This window comes from Notolepis coatsorum (assembly GCF_963971535.1).
Source record: "Notolepis coatsorum genome assembly, chromosome: 7".
Taxonomy (NCBI): domain Eukaryota; kingdom Metazoa; phylum Chordata; class Actinopteri; order Aulopiformes; family Paralepididae; genus Notolepis; species Notolepis coatsorum.
Window position 1 is genome coordinate 31922095 of NC_140171.1, and position 23820 is coordinate 31945914.

Genomic DNA, 23820 nt, shown 5'->3' on the forward strand with positions numbered 1-23820 from the left:
CCTTTAGAATAGTTTGTGATTTTTGAGTGTAATATCTCTGCCTGTGTATGAAGAGTTGACAGAAACTGCTTCTCTGAGTGATGTTAGATACAGTCGGCTGAACTGGGACTGGCAGACAACTGCTTCTCTGAGTGATGTTAGATACAGTCGACTGAACTGGGACTGGCAGACAACTGCTTCTCCACATCTTCTTCACTTATACATCCAAGGCAGGTCAACTCTTGTGTTCCCAGTTGATGGGTCAAGGTTGACTTCTAGCTACTTATATGGTTACTCTTTCCCTGCAGAGACATATACCATATTATGTGTGGGTGTAATCACAGACACTCACTCCCAGGTTGGTCAGTGTCCTCACCTGGTCTGAGTCCATCATGTCTGCCAGGTTGGTCAGTGTCCTCACCTGGTCTGAGTCCATCATGTCTGCCAGGTTGGTCAGTGTCCTCACCTGGTCTGAGTCCATCATGTCTGCCAGGTTGGTCAGTGTCCTCACCTTGTCTGAGTCCATCATGTCTGCCAGGTTGGTCAGTGTCCTCACCTGGTCTGAGTCCATCATGTCTGCCAGGTTGGTCAGTGTCTCACCTGGTCTGAGTCCATCATGTCTGCCAGGTTGGTCAGTGTCTCACCTGCTCTGAGTCCATCATGTCCGCCAGATCGCTCTCTGACATGTTGAGGATGGAGGCGGCGATGGTCTTGGCTTTGTTCATAGACTTCGCTGAGAGGCCGCCCTTTGCCACGGCGGCATTGTCCTTCCTCCACCTCCTCCTCTTCATCAGCTCCTGCTTGGCCTCTTGGACGTCTTGGAGCAGCTCGCCGGCCAGCCTCTGGGGGGGGTGAGAGGATAGGGGGCAGCGAGAGAGAAGGTGATGAAAGGAAGAAGAAAAACAAGAGGGATATCTCAGGCTGGCGCATGAATAAATTAAATTGATCAAGCTCGCGCCAGAGAGGCCTCTAGTACATTATGGAGGAATATTGAGTTTGGCACTCCTCGGCATCGCTCCCCTGTACAAATCTGGACCTACGTTTTAATTTTTTTTCTTCCCCTCTGCCCTGTCGATTGAATGCTGAGGGAATGCTGCTTTGACATCAAATGCACTCAAAAGTTTTGCAAAAAAGAATCTCCTTAGAATTAACAAGAGAATCACGCATCAGAGAGAGAGAGAGCGCGCTCGAAAGTGCAGCCATTCACTTATTTATTTGCTTTCTGAGTGTCTCGCAGTACAACAAGGCAGCATAACACCGTTAATAATTGAGCTACGAGGAGCGTTCTCAAACGGCGCCCGGGTGAGCGGCGAGCGAGAGGAGGCGCGGCGGGGACGGCACGGTGGTTGGGCGCTAAATGGGAGTTTGCTCTAAATACAGAGAGACAATTAAATGTTAAGGCTGCCACTGTGCACGAGCAAGTCAATAAAGCAAACTCCCCTTTGCTTCATTTTGAGCTTATTGATCGAGGCAATAATCTTCTGTATCATTCCCCTGTAAGCCCGCTGAAAAGCTGACCTTGGAATAGACAGTCAGCCGAGAGATAGCGGGGAGACCAGAGAACACCACACACACACACACACACACACACACACAACAAAAAACTAAAACAAAAAAAAACATCATAGAATGGAGTCTCACACATACACAAATAAACAACTGGTATTTTAATGCATGTACTACATACTGGTGTAGACACACACACACAATAAAAACATTAAGTGGGGATAAATACACCCACACTCACATGTGCAAGCGTACATTAATCGGTGTAATTGCACATGGACAGTGCTGTAGCAGCACACATCTTCATTGCTTTGGTTTATTTCACACAGGGAAAAAAACAGCTGGACAATGTAGGAGTGCTGAGAGCAGAGCGGTGCTATTTGGCTATTAGCAAAATCAAATATAAACACGCAGAATGTAGACGGAAATATAAACCCCCAGAATGTAGACAGAAATATAAACAAGCCGTGTCTGAAAACCAATGAGATCACGTTAAGCGAAACTCATTGAGGTGAAAACGAAAGTTGTGAATTATAACTCTAGTTATATGAATGCTGGCAAAGCATCTTGCTTCGACCTATTGGACTGCTCCATGCGCCAATGACGCGCCTGCTGAAGGAAAATATCCAAATATCCAAATATCACTCCGAAAACTCTATGCTGGTTCATGCTATGAACAACCAACACTTCAACTCGTAAATGCTGATAATTAGGTTTGAAATCCTCTATACCAAGATGGATGGTACTTTGTACAAGGATTATATTTGGACTATGTGGACTGAATGGCAACTGTGAAACTGTCTCTATTACACAAAGCCATGTAAAAAGACTGAGATTTTTCAATCTTTAAGACTTGATATGTCTAAAACTAGTAGGAGGCACGAAGGAGTGACTGGTTGTCTTGTTTTTTCTTTTTTTCCTTTATGTTGAGGGGGGGGGGGGGGGGGGGGGGGGGGTATATCTTTTTATTTATTTATTTTGTCGTTGTGCATATCTGATGGCCTGTTTTTGTCTGTTCTGTCTGCTTTGTTTGTATATGTGTTAAAACATTGAATACAAATAATATCAAGACTATACCCTGTCTTAACACATTCAGGGCCATTCGATTTCAGCATCTAGCTATAGCACGGCCAGGTTTTCATTACATAGTTTCACTGTGCGTCACATTGTTTGTAGAGCTAAATCTATATTTTATATTATAGCTATGGATACAATACCATGGTCATTTGACAGTAACTATCTTCTGTTCAAGATACAAAAAAGAATAATTCTTTTCATGAATACGTTCACGCGTTATTCCATGGTGAATATGAGTATAATTTCGGAATGATCCGGGCTAATTCTAGGGCGCAACGTGAATTCTACTAAATCCATTGGCATTTCGTCCCTGTACACGCTACTATTTTCAAATCAAATGCATATGAGGTATTATGTTTCATCATGAATGCATGAAAGGGGGGGGGTCGTTTCTAATTAATTGATTGCCAATAACGGCATTCGTTATTAGCACAACACACGCCGATCAGGGGGATGGGTATGAAAACCATGCACGCTCAAGCTGAAATTGACGTCAGATTGTCCTTACCTGTGGTTGTGGTATTCCAAAAATAATATTCCAATTATTTGATCGCTATCTGGTCCATCCTATGCCCATCTGGTCCACGACATAACCCACCACAACATATGGATCGGGGGTCCCGAAAACGTTCAATGCGATCGAGTGAAGCCCTAGGTTTCCCATTACTAGAAAAGTCCGTCCGGAGACATTTGAGTGTTACACCCGGTCTGGAACAGGGTTTACTGCACTCTCAATACTGCCTACTAGCAGGATCTGGCCGGTACTGCACCTTCGGAGTCCCAGTATGCCTTTTAACGGCAACATACAGGTCCCTGACGCCTGAATATTTTCCGCAACAAAGTTAGTGTTTCCGCGTCTCTGATTGGCCAGGTCATGTGACATGTACGCCCAATCGTGGGACCGCAAGTTTTTGGATGGTTAAGCTTAGGCGCTCTTTCGAAGTTGGTTAAGGTTAGAGTTTGTCGAATTCTGCCAACAACGAGTATACTCGTTATTGGATCATTATTTCTTTCATTCGCTATTTCCATTCATAAACATGCAGGCAGCTGTGTGTTATCACTGGGGATGGGTCTGAGATCGCAAAAGTCCAATACCGCCGCCTAACGGCTTGCGGCCGCTATTGCACTCCATTTGAAACAATGCGGCTTGGTGTCAAGGCCGAGCTGCGACGTGGGGGCGGGGTCTAAAGACTCGGGCAGGGCAAGCGGTTCTAACAGATGCATCGACGAGGGTCCCCGACCCCCGGATCATGTTCACGGCTGGATTACGTTGGAAACATGGTCGACATCAGTACTTGGAATGGCGATCAGATAATTGGAATATTCTTTTCGGGACAGATCCTGGTCAAGGTAAGGACTAAATGGTATCAATATTGCGTTGATCCAAAAATTCCTTCATGCGATCGGGAGCGTGTGTGTGTGGTGCGTGTGTGTGTGGTGTGTGTATTGTAACGTATCCCGTTGGTAGCGATAAAAGCACGGAGGGCCCCCCCCCTTTCATGCATGCATGATGAAACATAATACCGATAATCTAGCGTTGATTTCAGATTGATTGTTGATCCAAGCGAGGAATGGCAACGTGTTTAGTGAATTGCACTAAAACGCTGTTTAGCAGCGTTTCCTGGGATTACACAGAATTACCCTAAAACTATACTCATATTCACCACAGTATAAAACGGGAATGTATTGATGAAAAAATTATCAGTTTTTTGCAACTTGACCGGAAGAAACTCAATGACAATCGACTATATCATTAGATCCATAGCTATAATATTTAATATAGTTTCAGCACTACAAACACCGGCATGTACCCCCTTTTCATTACAGCGCTGGCACAAACGGCCATACACCCACAGCGACCTCTGGCGTCTAATGAGTTAACCGTTGGCGCCCAATAACATATACTGTAGTCAACTGCCTCCACGCTATAAAAACCTGGATGGCAAACAAATTACTTAAACTCAACAGCAAAAAGACAGAGCTCATGGTTGTGGCCCCCAAGGCACTGCTCGGGAAGGTTGGAGATCTCCTCCTCCACGTTGACGGCTGTTCCATCTCCCCGTCTCTCGAAGTCCGTAACCTGGGCGTCACCCGATTTTACGGGAGCTGAGCGATCATGGAGTAGACGTGTTTCACATGAGCTCCCTTCTACCGTGCAGAATATAAGTTTCTCCCCATTAGTCTTTATTTTATTTTTATTTGTTTTTTGTCTGCTTGCTAAGTCGTCGTGTTTCAAATACTGTCGTCGACTTTTTTCGACTTTCTGCGATGTCGGTGGTGGAAACCTGATCCATGAGCGCCCCAACCAGCAAACCACTACCGGGCCTGGCCGCACCATCGCCCGGTGTCGGTGAGATAAGCGAAGCTGTGCTCTTGGTCATGACCAAGCTACATGCAGAGTCTGAGACACGCTCCGCTGAAGCACAAAAGAAAGTGCTGGCGGATTTTTGTGTCAACCTTCATCGAGAGATATCAGAGGAAATAAGGCTGGCGGTCGTCCCACTGATAGACAAGATGGAGTCGCTGCACGCTGTCTCCTCGGCTAATGCTATCGAGCTAGCTGCGCTAACGACGGAGGTATCATTACAGGGCGAGAAGATGGTGGATCTCGAGTCCTCCCTACTGGCTAGGCAGGCTGAAGTTACCAAACTACAGTCGGTAATTGAGGAAATACAGTCCCGGGAGAGACGCTACAACATCAGGATTGTTGGAGTACCGGAGGGCAGCGGGGAAGGCCGTCTCTCTGAGACCATGCCGGAATTGATGCAAAAAATACTGGGAAATGACGTCCTCCCCTCGCCTACCGTCTGTGAGTCGGCCTACAGAGCGGGCAGGTCCACTCCTGGTGTGAACAAAGAGCCGAGGCCCATCATCGTCAAGCTGAACAGGCTTCTGCTGGGGGAACTCATCATGCGGTCGGCTCGTGCCAGAAGGGGTAATCTGAGGCTTGGCGATCACAAAGTGGCCATTTTCGAAGACTTTACACCGGAGGTTCAAGCACAGAGAGGCGAATACAAAGTGGTCTTGTCCAGGCTATGGAAACTAGGCCTGAGGCCCACGCTATTCGCTCCCGCGAAATTATCTGTGTTGGATAAGGTCGATGGTCGGCGTTCATTTTGGTCGTTGGATAAAGCGAAGGAATATCTCGAGGGGATACCCGAGAATGTAGCTTGATAACTATATCGGGTGAGTGACGTGGCGATGTGGGCCTGAATACATTGTTAGGGCCGGCTATTCACAAACACTTGCTGTCATGCCCAGACATGCTAACTGCCCACTGCCCATCCAACTAGCGGGGCTTCCCAATGACTTCTGTTACTTGCTAAAGCTGACCTCATGGTCGTACTTGTGTATCGCCTCTTTGGAAGCTAACGAGCTAGCTGAACAATGTACATAATAGACTAACGTGCTATCCGGATTCATCACTAGCTTACGCGCTAGCCTCGGGCTAGCTAGCGGGCTGCGTCTATCGTCTGCGCTGAGACATTCAAGACCCGTTAATATTTACGCACTTTGGTTGTTGTTGCTGTTTAAGTGTAATCGGCTCGCACAATTCAGCGGTGATCGGGTCCTTAACTAACTTCTTGTATGCTGTTATTTTTATATCCAGGCTGTTTTGAGCTTTGGGCTCCGGTAGGAGAAGATCGGTTGAATATATATATAAACAAGATATGATAACAGGTTGTGTCAGGTATTGCTTTTGACCATCCCCGGGTTAATGAATGTGTTTAATTCTATTCTTACATAGGTTATGTCATTCCAGCCGTGGTGCCTGATCAGAGGGGAACTTACAGGTGTGCACTTTGACCATAACCCCCTTTTCCCCTTCCTCTTATTATCGTTGTTTAAATGACATTTGTTTGCACAAATTACCTGGAAGCCGATCCTACCTTAGACTATATGCTGGTATGCTCTAATTGAATTTTGTTTTGAATTTTCCTTTATCCATTTGTACTATAACATTGCGACGTTGATGCGCAGACTCGGAAATAGATGGTTGCAGGGTTGATGTTGAGTTGTTATATAATAATGACTTTTTTTTTTCCATTATAGTTATCTCATGTTAGGGCCAAGGCTCACGGTGATTTTCGACCGATATCTTTATTGGAACAATATATGATAACAGGTTGTGTCAGGTATTGCCTATTACCATCCCCGGGTTAATGAATGTGTTTAATTCTATTCTTACATAGGTTATGTCATTTCAGCCGTTGTGCCTGATCAGAGGGGCTGTTACAGATGTGCACTTTGACCATAACCCCCTTTTCCCCTTCTTATTATTGTCGTTGTTTAAATGACATTTGTTTGCACAATTTACCTGGAACCCGATCCTACCTTAGACTATCTGCTGGTATGCTCTAATTTAATTTTGTTTTGAATTTTCCTTTATCCATTTGTGCTATAACATTGCGACGTTGATGCGCAGACTCAGAAATAGATGGTTGCAGGGTTGATGTTGAGTTGTTATATAATAATGACTTTTTTTTTTTTCATTATAGTTATCTCATGTTAGGGCCAAGGCTCACGGTGGTTTTCGACCGATATCTTTATTGAAACAATATATGATAACAGGTTGTGTCAGGTATTGCCTATTACCATCCCCGGATTAATGAATGTGTTTAATTCTATTCTTACATAGGTTATGTCATTTCAGCCGTTGTGCCTGATCAGAGGGACTGTTACAGGTGTGCACTTTGACCATAACCCCCTTTTTTCCCTTTCTTATTATTGTCGTTGTTTAAATGACATCTGTTTGCACAATTTTGCACAATTTACCTGTGACCCGATCCTGCCTTAGACTATCGGCTGGTATGCTTTAATTTTATTTTGTTTTGAATTTTCCTTTATCCATTTGTGCTATAACATTGCGACGTTGAAGCGCAGACTCGGAAATAGATGGTTGCAGGTGTGATGTTGAGTTATTATATAATAATGGCTATTTTTTCCATTATGGTTATCTCATGTTAGGGCCAAGGCTCAGGTGGTTTTCGACCGATATCTTTATTGAATTTTATTTTTATTATTATTTGTGTTTATTGGACTAGTGGGGGTTTAATCAGGGGTTTATCTAGAGGGGGGTCGGAGTGGGGAGCGTCTTATTGGATCCATGACTCTAGTGGGAAATGATAGGAAGATGACCATCCTTAGTGGATGGGGCATAGGGTGGGGATTGGAGAGTGGGTATAGGAGGGCTTATAATAGGACGGGTGGGTTAGGGTTTAGAGTAGAAGGAGGGGGGGTTGTAACTGGGGTGGTATTTTTATGTGTTTTGATGTGCTGTTGTCTTATATGTGTGTAATTGTTCCTCCTCTGAACTCCTGGGATTGACCGTCTGGGCCCGCCTGGATCAGCGCCTCTGTACTCAGCCTGGCTGCACTGGTATGTTCTCTACGCATTTAGACAAACTCGACCATGGCTAAACTGAATATCTTAATTTGGAACGCAGGAGGTCTTAACGCCCCACACAAGCGTGCCAGTGTCCTTTGGTTATTGAAGAGAAGAAATATTGACATTGCTCTCCTTAGTGAGACGCATTTATTGGTGGGTGATGTGTCAAGGCTAGCAAATCGACAATATCACGTTATCTCCTCATCCTCAGCCGATGATAAGACGAAAGGAGTCGTCATAGTTACAAGACGTAACCTTGATATCAAAGTCCTGGATGTGTGGTCGGACACGGAGGGAAGGATTACTATAGCAAAAGTTGAGTTCTCTCATAGGAAGATGGCAATAATAGCATTGTATGCCCCTAACACATTTGATTCAGCGTTCTATAATACAATCACGAAGAATATGTTGGAACTTACTGGATACGCTCTCATTGTGGGTGGCGATTTTAATGCGTGCTGGGATGCAGAGATGGATAGGTCCGGATCCTCTGAAACAAGCGACCAAAAACGGTCCTCTAAGGCCCTCAGGATGTGGGCCCAGGACACTGGGCTCGCAGACCTATGGCGCTTATCCAATCCCACCCTCAAGGATTACTCTCACCTGTCTGCCAGACACAAAACCTTCTCTCGAATAGACTATGCATTCGCATCCCCTAATTTGTTTGATAGTTTCGACGTCTCATTGGTTCCCCTGGCTCTCTCGGACCACAAGGGGATTTTCCTTGTAGCAACCTTTGGCAAGCTCTCCACGAGAGCTCCCAGGTGGCGTTTTAACTCAACCTTATTAAAGAACGATGATTTCTGCTCTGAGTTCAGGAGTAAACTAGCTGAATTCTTGCAGATCAATGTTGGCACGGTCGATGACCCCAGGGTCCTATGGAACGCATTGAAAGGATTTATCAGGGGTCATGTCACACTTTTCGCCTCCAACTTACGTAAATCCCTGTCAAAAAAACTAGAAGGACTGGAAACATTATATGCGGATCTATACGCATCTTTGCAAACTAACTATAGTGATCGACTAAACACACAACGTAAGATAGTCAAGAAGGAAATAAACTCCATACTTAAACAACAGTCTGAGTTCTTGATACATAGGACAAGGCAAAATTACTACTTTCACGGCTCCAGGCCTAGCCATCTATTGGCAATGAAAATACGCTCGAATGATCATTTCTCGGATATCCCCTCGATCAATAATACTCCACACAAAATTGCTCTCTATGCGGATGACCTGCTGATTTTCATGGACGACCCCTCCCGGTCGGCCACAAAATTATTGAGAATAATCGACGACTTTGGTAAAATGTCAGGCTTTAAGATTAACTGGAACAAATCAGCCTGCCTACCTCTTAATGAGCTGGCCAAGGCGGTACGACTACCAGCTGATATCCCCATAGTAGAACATTTTAAATACTTGGGCATAGAGATATTCCCCACGCTGAACCAAACTACTAAGTACAACTTCACGGGTACTTATGATAAAATACGCCAGGATCTAGACAGGTGGTCGCCCCTTCCTAACTCCTTATGGAAGCCCGGGCTTCCATAATCAAAATGAACGTCCTGCCTAGGATAAATTTTGTTAGCTCAATGCTCCCCCTGCCCCCTCCAATAGACCACTGGCGCAGGGTACAATCGATGGTATCTAAGTTTATCTCGAATAACAAACGCCCGAGAATCAAAAGGGCTACTACTCAACGTAGAAAACAAGATGGGGGCCTCGCAATCCCTGATTTTAAGCTTTATTTCTGGTCCTTTTCACTGAGACCTCTGATGTGCTGGATAGACCCTGTAGAGGCTGTATCGTGGCGCTCCTTAGAAGCGGCGGCGGTCTCACCGCTAAGATTGCAGGATGTAGTGTACTCCACTGTCTCTATTTCGAAATGCCGGCTGAGGTATGGACCGATCATAACTCACGTGATCCAAACGTGGCGTAATGTACAGAGGTCGTGTGGGGTTAAATGCCCATGGCACCTGGACTCTCCAATTTTAATAACCAGCAATTACTTGTTGGGCACAAGCCGGTTAATATTCCTCAATGGCAAAGGAGGGGAGTGCATACTCTGGAGGATATTTATGATAAGAACGGCCTCCGTGCGTTTCAGGACTTAAGAGAATTTTATGATCTTCCCGGCGAGTCCTTCTTTCTTTACCTTCAAGTTCAAGTTCTTTAATAGTTGTCATACAGAAGTACAGAATACTTTCATACAAAATGCTTCTTACTGTTACGCTCCAGAGACTGTGCTAGACAAGATAGTATCAAATAACATAATAACATAATATAGCATGAATTTAGAAGAAGAAAATGAGGTCACAGTGTTCGGTATAGACATATGTACAATGTTCTGAGTTACCATATAATATACAATACACAATACTATGCAGTGTACTAATGTACAGTACTATCTAGTGCAAAGCAGAAATGGGATGAGGTACAATTTTAGGTACAATTTACAGTAAGGTGTACGAGTTGTAGTGCAATCCTTCATCCATAAATATAAAGTGTGGGGAGTGGGTGCTACAGTGTGTTTGTTTAAAGTGGGTGTGTGCTATAAAGTGTGTGGAGTGGGTGCTACAGTGTGTTTGTTTAAAGTGGGTGTGTGCGTGTGGATGTGTGTGCTATGTGCGTTTGGTGGTTGTTGTTGTGTAGTGTTCATTCATTGTTCGTTTAGCAGCCTGATGGCCTGGGGATAGAAGCTACTTCTGAGTCTTTCTGTGCTCGCCTTGAGACTCCTGTATCGCTTGCCTGACCGCAGCAGTTCGAAGAGGCAGTTGTTCGGGTGACTGGAGTCTTTAATGATTCTCTTAGCCTTGCCCTTGCAACGCTTGTAGTAAATGTTCTGGAGGGTGGGGAGCCCCCCTCCAATTGTGCGTTCGGCTGAACGTGTCACTCTTTGTAGTCTGCTTTGGTCTTTTGCAGTGCTATTCCCAAACCAGGAGGTGATGTTGCCGGTCAAGATGCTCTCTATTGTACATGAGTAGAAGTTCTTAAGGATCTTCTGGCTGACTTGGAACTTCCTTAGGCGCCTGAGGAAGTAGAGGCGTTGTCGTGCCTTCTTCACCACACTGTTAATGTGGTTAAGGTCATGAAGGTTCATTGCTCTGTTTTCGGGTCGTGTTCTCAAAAAGTGGTCCTTGTGGTGAATTGGAGATGTACGTTTTATTAATATAAGGTCACACGGCCGGGAATCGGGGCTGAACACTGGGAAAGACCATTTATTAGATAGTACCCCTTGGATTTAGAAATTAGAAGGTTGAACTCTGTTTTCTTTTCTCTTTGTCTGTATAAATTGTTATTCTGTATTATTATTGTTTTTGTTATTTTCTTGTGGAGTTCTATGTATTGTGATTGTGTTTAATGTGTTTTGTTTCATGTGAATAATAATAAAAAAAACCTGGGCGTCACCCTTGACTCCACACTTTCATTTCACTCCCACATCAAATCTGTCACCAAGTCTGCCTTCTACCACCTGAGGAACATCTCCCGTCTCCGACCCTCACTCTCAGACTCTGTGGCTGAGACCTTAATCCACTCATTCGTCACCTCCCGGTTGGACTACTGTAATGGAGTCCTGTTCGGGGTACCCAGCAAAGCCCTGGACAGGCTCCAGTATGTCCAGAACTCAGCTGCCAGGGTTCTCACTCACACCAAGCCCTGGCAGCACATCACCCCCACCCTCATCCATCTCCACTGGCTTCCAGTCAGGTTCCGCATCACCTTCAAACTCCTGCTCCTCACCTACAAATCCCTCCATGCCCTCGCCCCCCGGTACCTGTCTGATCTCCTCCACCAGTACACTCCATCCCGGAACCTACGATCCTCTGATCTAGGTCTCCTCTCCATCCCTCGCACCAGGTTACGGACTTTTGGGGACAGAGCCTTCAGCGTGGCGTCCCCTGCCCTCTGGAACTCTCTCCCCCCCGAAATCCGCAACGCCCCAACCCTGGACACCTTCAAATCCGCTCTAAAAACACACCTCTTCACCAAGGCTTTCCCCATCAGTTAGTTTTAGATTAAATTAGGTCCATTATCCCCTACTTTCCCTCATCCCCTCTCCCCCCCCCCCCTATTTTCCTTGCCCTATTTTTTGTCCTGATTGTAAAGCGACCTTGGGTTCTATGAAAGGCGCTATATAAATTTGATCTATTATTATTATTATTATATACTGTACGTGAATGGCCCCGAAAGTGTTAACAGCGGGGAAGCCACAGTGTAAAGATTCCTGTCCAGATGAGGGATGCCTGCTGTTGTTGCTGCACGCACACACTTTGGCATCAGTATCAATTCCTGTATGAAGGAGAGATGTAACAGTATTAACTAGGGATGTCCGATATTATCGGCCGATATTGGCATTAAAATGTGATATCGGAAATGATCGGTATCGGTTAATCTTTTTTTTTTACATTTATCTAACCTTTATTTACCCAGGAAAGCAAGTAAGAACAAATTCAGATTTTATTTATTGTCAAAAGTATGCATAATGTTGTGTTAATTCCACAACAAGAGATATGTAATGTTAATTACCTGAAATTATTCCGTTTTTGGAGGGGGGGGGGGGGGGGGGGGGAATCCTGCATATATCGGTATCGGTTGATATCGGTATCGGAAATTAAGAGTTGGACAATATCGGTATAGGTAAAAAAGCCAATATCGAACATCCCTAGTGTTACAAAGGGTCAGATTAAACCGAATATATATATTTATTACTTGAGATATATTGTATAATATTTGTATATCGTCTGATATCCCTTGTATATTCTTTGTACATATACACGGAATATCCCTTTACCTAGGTACAGGCCAGACCATAATATTCGTTCTCCTATTGGACAGCGACCCCCCTAGGCGCCAACGGCCATACCCCCAATGTCTAGTTCAAAGCCACCGCTAAGACATGTCTCAACATGCCCAGGTTTGCGCAGTAATACGAGACAGAAATAAGGTTGGCACTAGATTATTCACCTTACGTATAAATACGGCGCAGGTGGATACAGATGCACTTAGTAACTAAAAGTTGAAGCCTTCACCACGATACAACGTGCTGTGAAGTGGGCCCGTTTTGCCCCGAAATAGAGCCTTGCGTGCGAATTGATAGCTAAAGTGTCAGAGTTTAACGCTGTATCGTCGAGTTCGACTTATTCTATTATAAAGTAATAGTCTATTATGTATAGTGTATCGTGCGGCTACCGTTCTACAGTGACCAGCATTACCACCGGTTCATCGTACCGAGCTAGTGTGCTTATCCAGGCTGGGCGGCCTAACCTTGTGCCGCCATCCGAGGAGTCCTAGACGAGAACCGTGTGGATATGTACACTGGATAACCTACACCGACGAATGCAGAGCCCTTTTCGGCTGGATTATATTACTTTGGTACTGTGGCTGCTGGAGCAGAAAACCGTCTACCCCACTACCGTGTGGGATCTACCCTGTGAGGAGCCCCGTCGAGCCCGCCTCTAGGACCCAGAGGCTGGCTAGCTTTCATCCATGCTGCAATGCATACCGGAGTATAGCTGTTGCTTTGTCTAAGGACCAAAGGATTATTGCACCGTGTCCTGTACCTGGAGTCTCTTTATTCCTCGTTGATCCAGACTTTTGCTCCCGACAATTCCTCTCCCCTGCTGGCTTACAACCGGAGGGAACCCCCTTAGTATCTCCAGCTGACCTACGAGTGTGCCTTATATAATTCTTATGCTACAGGTGGTATTAATTATCCCCATCGTAATATGCTCATGGACTTACGCTCTTGACCTATTTATGCACATTCTTCGCCATACAAGCGCGACCCTAATTCTCAATACTGTAATCTACTATTGATGCTCTTCTAATAAATATTCTAAACAGGACTTTCTTTGTTAAGCCGTGTTATTGTGTGGGTGTTCATCATATATACCGTGTACTGTATGGCCAGTAATTAAAATACATAACTAAGTAGTGGTTTAATGATACCATACTCTCAATACAGTCAGGGAATTGTACCCCTCAGTTACACCTAGTATTAACTCAATCAGCGGCAGACCCGAGGATAGTCATCATCATCATTTATTTATTCGTACATGGAATTACCACAGTCCAACAGTACATATTAATATAATCCACCAAATTCCATGGCCGAAAGGAACAGGAAGAAGAAAAATTCTTATATATACCTGCCCCTACACACATACAGCACACCGATAGACTTATTGCGTAAAACCAAACAGAATGTACATACCCATTTTGCAAAAATGGAAACATCAACACAACTAAATTAAATCAACATAAATAAACCCATTTTGTGTATCTATCAGTCAAACTACATATTTAGGTTCATTCATTTATACACACACATGTATCTATACATTTATATAATGTATTATTCTATATTATACTTCTATATACTACGTATATCATTTTATAATTTTAATTTTATTATAATATAACTAAATCATACTATTTATACTACACCATATTGGTATACAGTATTATACAATATTTTAATATATTATTATTCTATGTTACGCTGCTATATACTATATTACTATACTCATACTAGCCTACCTACCTCTCTCTCTCACACAACGCATTATGCACGTTCCGAGACTTGTGCAGCGTTATGACTTGTCAAGTGAATTGTATAGAAACAACTCACCAAAATTGACTATTGCACAACTGATTTCATTTTTTTTTTATCTACGAAGGCCCCCCCCCCTGCACCCACCCATTCGACCTTACAACTATACGTAGCACCGGCCGCAACAGCCACCCTCCCTCTTGGCTTTTACTGAAACAACGCCACTGTGACCACGCCCCCAAATGTGTCCCCTCCGCCATTGAAAACTAAATTACGCCCTTGCCTAGGGATATCTAGTTTAGCAGTCCAAGTGTAGTATTGAGGAAACGATGAGGAAAACAGAATAAATGGGCTGGTTTTCAAAGAAGGGAAATAACAGTAGGGGTTAAGCTTACCAAATCAACTGGTTTTCTAAACCATCCATGACTATTTGCGATGAGTAGATTCTTGTCTTGTGGTAAATGGTGGAGAGTTCAACCACTTCCCTCGTGTGTAGTCGGTCCTGCTTTGGGTGTAACAGACAGCGGATCCCTCAAACAGCCAATGTGACAGACGTTGTTTAGACAGAGCACGGCCTCTGGCCGACTCACCGTGGCACGCGAGCAGCTGTCCGACGTGCGTCTTACATAGACAGAGAGTGCACGAGATAGGACATAATAGATGCATCCTTCCACACTGCATGATGTGTCCCAGCGTCTGCCTAGCCAGTAGCCATACTGCCAGGTGTGTGTGGGGGGGGTTCGTGTTGACCACTAGTGAGTATTGGAATCCTCCACCGCTTCCTTGGAAAGTCTGAGTGCGGACTGTGTAGAGTGAACAAGACGTCCCCAGAGTTGCCGGGGCTCAGCGCTCTATGGCCATGAAGACGACAGCGCAGGTGAGCGGACCTTTGAATGAGGCCCACTGACTGCTCTATGGCCATGAAGACGACAGCGCAGGTGAGCGGACCTTTGAATAAGGCCCACTGACTGCTCTATGGCCATGAAGACGACAGCGCAGGTGAGCGGACCTTTGAATGAGGCCCACTGACTGCTCTATGGCCATGAAGACAAGAGCGCAGGTGAGCGGACCTTTGAATGAGGCCCACTGACTGCTCTATGGCCATGAAGACGAGAGCGCAGGTGAGCGGACCTTTGAATGAGGCCCACTGACTGCTCTATGGCCATGAAGACGAGAGCACAGGTGAGCGGACCTTTGAATGAGGCCCACTGACTGCTCATTTGGCAAATGACAGATGAAATGGCCGTGGTCTGCATGAGAACCGCAATGAGTGAACTGCATTGCGAGCCCAAGGGTAAGGGAGCCAGAACCGCCGGTCGTAGCGAGCCGGGCCTGCGCTGAGACCAGCGCGAAGAGCAGCTCGGTCTGCACCGAGAAGTCTCAGAGAAGGGCCCGACGAGCTGAGTCGGTGGAACATGACATACTGTAGCCCATGGAGCTCTGCTGGTAATCAGTCCACGTGGCCTCAGCTGAACAAGAGCTCGTTAGTCGATTGGTCATCTCTTGTTTTGTTTTTTTAAATACCGAACGAGTTATTTCCTGAAAAAGTATAAGCGTGTCCTTCTGCATGATTGCATGTGGGAAACCCAATTTGACAGATGTCGAATTTATAAATTAACACGTCCATTCGTCAAACATAAGTCCTATGACTGTTAGTTGACAGTCATTACCCCTTTCAGTATATGATAAACCAGAACAATGGCATTTGAGTGCTTTTTGGACAAGGCTGAAAATTACTCCAGAGATTGTAACAAAATCAGACATGCTTCAAAAATGGGTGGAGGATCCATTAAAAAAGAAAGAAAGAAAGAACAGAAATCACGGCCCTTGTCTTCCTTTTCCTGATAAAAAGGAGCTTTAGCTTTAGCCTTTTCTTTTTGGGGGGTGATCTAAGAGCTGTGTCTCCCCTGAAGGAATACACAGCTCATTAACTAACAGCCAGAGATCCTATTCACTGTCACTAGTCAGTGGGTTACATTCAATTGACCTAAACCTCTGCATGTGGAATAATCCAGAAAGAGATTAAGGGGTGAATTTATCACTCATTCTGAGCCCTGGGAGAGACAGAGAGGGAGGGAGGGGAGGACACACACACACACACACACACACACACACACACACACACACACACACACACACACACACACACACACACACACACACACACACACACACACACACACACACACACACACACACACACACACATGTGTGTGTGTGTGTGTGTGTGTGTGTGTGTGTGTGTGTGTGTGTGTGTGTGTGTGTCAGGGGCTCTTCCCTGGCAAACCCCTGCACCACAATAGCTGTAGCCAGAGGGCCAATTTAGTATTGGTGGGGATTAGGACATGGAGACCAAATGAGCAGCTAAAACATACCCTCTTTAATAATACACACACACACACGCACACGCATTGTCCGTTCAAAAACATAAAGAACATGACAGTATGGACAAAATTATTTAATGCCATTACATTATGCAGGACTCTGAGTCTTACTGTTGGTTACATTAGCATATCGGAACAAGGAGCTTGATTGTGTGAAGACCTTTAATATTGCGTAGTATATATTTATAGTGAAATGTAAAAACTATTTATATTGTACACATTAGCCCTGAAAAAGTAAATATCTACTAATATTCAGTAAATATTACATTTACCGACTTGCAGTGCACTACATACATTTATGATTAGGGATGTACCGATCACGTTTTTTTGCTCCCGATCCGATCCCGATCATGTGATTTTGAGTATCTACCGATACCGATATTTCCCGATCCGATCAAATATTATATATATATTTTTTTTACTTTTTTTTTATTCAACAAACATGACCATGTTCACGTCTTAAACTCATACTGAGGCCTTAGTTTTGGTTTTAAATTGCATATAATCATTCATTTATTTATTGTCACACAGAGCAGAAGAATTTTGCCAAAACAAACCAATAGTATCCAGCTGCAGAACGGCAGACCAGCCACACTCTCAGACCCAAACGCAACTTTGATTTAATTATACATCAAATGATTTATGAAGTTAACTTTTCACCTGGATAACGTCAACATTCAGGGTGAATGTAATGTGAGAAATTGGGATTAAAAAAAAATTAAAATAAATAAAAAAAATTATTTGGGTCTGAGAGTGTGGCTGGTCTGCCGTTCTGCAGCTGGATACTACTATTGGTTTGTTTTGGCAAAATTATTCTGCTCTGTGTGACAATAAATAAATGAATGATGATATGCAATTTAAAAAGTAGATGGCAGATATTTTTTGTATTTTTTTTGCCGATCCCGATCTTCGGAAAATCACGTGATCGGCCCCGATCCCGATCACGTGATCGGATCGGGACATCCCTATTTATGATTGATCGTTTAATTAAGTTAAAAAATAAATTACAATTTGATATATAGACCAATGCGGCCAATGCAGGCGTCCAAGCATTGATCATATGGGGCACTGAATCATAAGCATATGGTAATACATAATGGTATTATGCATTGTGCATTATGACATTAAGTGTTATGGTATTATGCATTGTGCATTATGACATTAAGTGTTATGGTATTATGCATTGTGCATTATGACATTATGTGTTATGGTATTATGCATTATGACATTAACACTTTGATTGCCAGGCAGTATGCCCATCCTTATACCCAGTCTGCCACCGCTGTAAGCCTATGGAGATGTTTACCTTCTTTGCAGGGCTATACCTTTTTAAATATTATAGCTATATTGACATTACTATGGCCCATTCAACATCGGGTATCTATCGTTCCGGATGTGGGAACGTTATATTTTTTCATTCATACATTGTTGTGTTATTAATACCGTCGAGAATATAAGTATGTTTTTAAGCTTTTCTGCTGTAATTCCAAAAACGCGAGTTATAGGCCCTGAAGCATATGATAGATTATCGATTGGCGTTTCTATCCTATACACGCTATATTAAAAAATTAAAATGTTTATGATCGGTATACATTATGCTTCATCATGCGTGAAGGAAAGGGGGGGGGGGGGGTCGTTTATAATTCCTTGATCGTCAGTAACAGCTTTATTTAGTATGGGTTGATACATTGATCAGATGGATTGCAAGCAAAGAAATGGACAATCAAGCTGAAAATAACATTATATTCCTCTTACCGTTCGCCAATGAGACTGGAGGAAAAATATTCCAATTATTTGACGTCGATCTGCTAGATCCATTTCCCGTTTGTATGATGCAATAAACGGCGAAATCATATAGATGATTGCGTTTCGAAAGCGATCCCAATGCACTCAATTTTGTCTCTTGATCCACATTACAAGATATTACTGCCGGAGGAATTTCCTCGATGCACCAGCGCCACTTCCGGTTTGGCTTGGAGTGTAACTCGCCCGATCATCCACCAGGCGGCGGTATTGAGGCGTTGCAATATCAGACAGGGTGCAGCTGCAGTCCCGCAGGGAGGCTGGATGAATTATGAATGCCATGGCGAAAAAATTTAATATTGATCCCAACAACGAATTATCACGTTGTTGGAGTTCAACGCATGGCGGGCAATAACGAATGATGACGTTGTTGGCGACCAATATGTTAAGGGTTATGGTATTATGCATTGTGCATTATGACATTACGTGTTATGGTATTATGCATTGTGCATTATGACATTATGTGTTATGGTATTATGCATTGTGCATTATGACATTAAGTGTTATAGTATTATGCATTGTGCATTATGACATTACGTGTTATGGTATTATGCATTATGACATTACGTGTTATGGTATTATGCATTGTGCATTATGACATTACGTGTTATGGTATTATGCATTGTGCATTATGACATTACGTGTTATGGTATTATGCATTGTGCATTATGACATTAAGTGTTATGGTATTATGCATTGTGCATTATGACATTACGTGTTATGGTATTATGCATTATGACATTACGTGTTATGGTATTATGCATTGTGCATTATGACATTACGTGTTATGGTATTATGCATTGTGCATTATGACATTACCTGTTATGGTATTATGCATTGGGGATTGGAAATGTTGCACTGTTTTCTTATTAAAATGGATGTTCAAGTCTCCATTTAGGATCACCTTATCATATCCGGTAACACATAATGAGATCAGTTCAGAGAGCTCCTGTATAAATATTGGTGAGTGTCTGGGCGGTCGGTATATTGTGACGATAATGGTTGATTCGGTTTTGAGCTCAATGGCAAGATATTCCATCGACATGAACTCGCCTAGTTCCGTGATTCTAAACAAGAGTTTTGAGGAGAAAATGGCCTTCTATTTTTTCTGGGTATTTGATAAAAATTATAGTCTGGTGGAGAAGCCTCTATCATTATTGATGTAGCTGTGTCATTATTGAGCCATGTCTCTACTAGGCAGATGCAATCTAAGTTATTTTCTTTAATCAGATCATTTACTAAAAATGTTTTATTATTCAGTGATCTGACATTTAGGAGGGCTAATTTTATTTGTTGGACTTCTTTAGAGGAGGTCTGCTTTGGCTTGACCTTGATGGCCCGATGGTGCTGGTGGAAAAGTGATTTCAAAAGTCTACATGTTAACTTGCCAGTGTGGAATGTCTTTGTTGTTGTAAAAAAATCCCCCAGTTGCGTTCTCCCTTCCCTGTGTTTTCGAAGCTCCCCCTGTGTGTGTGTGTGTGTGTGTGTGTGTGTGTGTGTGTGTGTGTGTGTGTGTGTGTGTGTGTGTGTGGGTGTGTGTGGGTGTGTGTGGGTGTGTGTGTGTGTGTGTGTGTCTCGCCGGGATCACCACCTTATTGTGGTGAGGCACTTTGCGTGTCTCCATGACCCCTAGAGCTATGTCGGCGGGAGTCTCGCACTCCTGGCAGGGTCACCCAAGCCGAACAGGTCGAAGGGTAGAGGCCAGACTAAGAGTGATCCCAAAACACCTCAACGGCAGAGCAGGCGGAAGATGGTGGATGTGAGAACCAGCACAACGGCTGTGAAGGCGGAGGAAGGGACCCCCATTGCCACATGGGTAAACCCTAGGGGGTACAGTGGCTAGGGGAGTAAACCCTGAGGAAAAATCTGCCCTGGGGACAGGCACAGGCGGAGTCCAACAGACCGGACCACCGGCAGCCCCCTGCAACTCCCGCCAGACAAGTTCAAGTTCAAGTTCAAGTTCAAGTTCTTTAATAGTTGTCATACAGAAGTACAGAATACTTTCATACAAAATGCTTCTTACTGTTACGCTCCAGAGACTGTGCTAGACAAGATAGTATCAAATAACATAATAACATAATATAGCATGAATTTAGAAGAAGAAAATGAGGTCACAGTTGTTCGGTATAGACATATGTACAATGTTCTGAGTTACCATATAATATACAATACACAATACTATGCAGTGTACTAATGTACAGTACTATCTAGACAAAAGTCGTCATGGGTTCTCTCATGACACTGGAGGTTAATCTGCAAGGAGTGAAGATGGTGGGAGTGAGGACTGCACAGCCACACCCTCACCTTAATCCTCACCTATGTGCAAGCTTCTTGCCCATCCCCCCCCCCCCCCCCCCCTTCAAAAAGTCCTGTGGCGTTGTGGAATGGCGGTAGGTACAGGCCAAGGATGTGGCTGGGAGTGTCTAGCCAAACCATGCACACAGGCGACAATGGAGTGATGGTCGTTGAGACTGCGGGATGGAGCAGCGCATCGCTTCGGCAGCTTCCATTGTGACTGAGCAGCCCCACACTGCTCACCCCTGAGATGGGGAAGGACCTAGAAAAGGTGGTCCAAACATTGTCTGCTCTTCTATCTCCGGGCGGTATACCGCAACCGTCGGAGCATCCCCTTTTCCGGCCGAAAAACTAAAATATTAAGAAATAAGCATTTATGCATTGCTTCGTGGAATGTTCGCACACTGCTGGACCTGGCTGAAACACCTGACAGGCCACACCGCAGGACAGCACTCGTGGCCCTGGAACTCGCAAGGTATCGACATTGCAGCTCTCAGCGAAACATGGAGAGGACTCCCTGACAGAGGTTGGTGCAGGATACACTTTCTTCTGGAAGGGGGTCCCTGAAGGCACTCGCCGCATCCATGGAGTAGGCTTTGCTGTGAAATCCCAACTGCTGCAACGCATCCCAGAGTCCCCCATCGGCGTCAGCGAACACCTAATGACATGGCGCATCCCCCTTGCAAAGGGACGCTTTGCCACTTTGATCACCTCATGGTCAGATCCAAACTCCTCATGAGTATTCAACCCCGTGGACCGAGGGCAGCACCTAATAAGAAACTCAATTCTGCAGCACTGAACACCCCCATTTCAAAAAACCACCTCCGACAGCTCCTTGCTGAAAACCTCAACAAGATCCCGGAGGAATCAGCTGACTGGCCAGCTCTGCGCCTGGCTATCCACAGCGCAGCCTCTGAGGGACTTGGCCAGACGAGGAAACGTCACCAGGACTGGTTTGATTGTAACTCAGCCAAGATACAGTCCCTACTAAAAACTAAGCATGAAGCCTACAAAGCTCTCCTGTCCTGCCCTGGTTCTCCCACCCTGAAAGCTGCCTTTGCTGCAGCAAGAACAGCAACCCAGCGAGCCCTCCGGACTATGGAGGATGCCTGGTGGATACAGAAGGCGAAGGAGATCCAAAGCCTGGCAGACTGCAACAACACCCAGGGTTTTTACGATGCCATCAAACCACTGTATGGCCCCAGGAAGCGGGCGATTGCTCCAGTTCAATCAGTCGACGGTTCTAAACTTTTTAAGGACCGACATGAGATCCTCACCCGCTGGGCAAACCACTTTGAGTCTCTACTCAATGACACAAACCCCACTGACCCACATATCCTGGATAATCTCCCAGACATGCCACCAGTCACGCACCTGGACACCCCACCACACTTCTCTGAAACCAGTCAAGCCATTCAAGTTTCAAGTTTCTTTAATAGTTGTCATACAGAAGTACAGAATACTTTCATACAAAATGCTTCTTACTGTTACGCTCCAGAGACTGTGCTAGACAAGATAGTATCAAATAACATAGTATAGCATGTAATTTAGAAGAAGAAAATGAGGTCACAGTGTTCGGTATAGACATATGTACAATGTTCTGAGTTACCATATAATATACAATACTATGTTGTGAAGGATCAGATTAAACCGAATATATATATTTATTTATGGATATATATTTAATAGTATTTGTATATCGTTTGATATCCCTTGTATATTCCTTGTACATATACACTGAATATCCCTTTAGTCTACTAACAGCCCATAATAGTTTCATTCTCTCATTGGACAAGAACTTGGCGCCAGCAGCCAAGCCCCTTGGTTCAAGTTCAATCGTGCCGACGAACATGTCGTTACTAGCCCGGTTCCGCGTAGGAATACGTCTGCCGAAATACGAATGGTACTATTTGTTCACAGCGCATATATATATGGCGCAAGTAAAGTAGAACTTTCTTTTAGTCCCTTAGCCCTTAGTTCTTTACCCTCCAACCTAGTGGCAAGACGTTAAGCCTCACCCACGATACACGTGTGGTGCAGTATGGTCAACTTGGCCTCAGAATGGCATTGAGACATCGTGTGGATTAATAGTTGAATTGTCATAGTTTGGCACTATACCGTCGAGTGGGACGTATTTCTATTAAGTTAATAATAGTCTATTATGTATGGTGCATCGTTCGGTTAGAGTTATAAAGTGAGCAGTACCCCCATCGTTTCCTCGCGTTATCTAGAGTCTTAACCAGGCTGGGCAGACCACGTGTGGTGCTTTCATCCGAGGAGTTCTGGGCCAGGACGAGTGGACCTGCACATTGGATTACCTTACCCGGACGACGGCGAGCCCTACACGGCTTGGATTATCTACTTGCTTTGGGTGCTTTGATTATGCCATGGATAACAGCCAACACTGGTAAGTGTTGGAACTACCCCCGAGAGGAGTCCAGGTGAGACGGCGCTCTAACCCGAGTGAGGTCGCCTCACGTCTCTTCGTTGTGGACCGGCAGCTACCGTCTACAAGAGGGCCCAGCTGTATTCATCTGTGGACCAAGGTTCTGTGGGCACCGTGTTCAGCACTCTGAATTCTCCCAAGAAATCGTTGGCCAGATGGGATATCGCCAGCGGCTCTCCTAACCCCCCCCCCCCCCCCCCTACTGACTTACAACCAGCGGGACCCCCCTTTAGTGTATCCAGCTATAATCATTTAAGTACCATCGCTATAGTTCCCTAAGGAACCAGGTTGTATATTTGCTTCCTGCGTAACCAGAGATTGGACATTCAATGTTGATTTGCCTACGAATACTCATTTGCCTTACAAGTGCATTCAAATCATAAATG

The 23820-nt window shown here is 44.5% G+C and overlaps 1 protein-coding gene across 1 annotated transcript in view; it reads right to left on the minus strand.

Moving 5' to 3' along the window:
- Window positions 1-611: 611 nt before the first annotated feature.
- Window positions 612-23820, minus strand: part of LOC311231607 (centlein-like) — a gene marked incomplete at both ends in the record, with an annotated part of 76152 nt that continues 52943 nt past the window's right edge. Inside the window, one exon of the mRNA XM_084318235.1 lies at window positions 612-821. Coding sequence (XP_084174361.1) covers window positions 612-821 — 210 coding nt within the window. The remainder of the gene's footprint in view (window positions 822-23820) is intronic.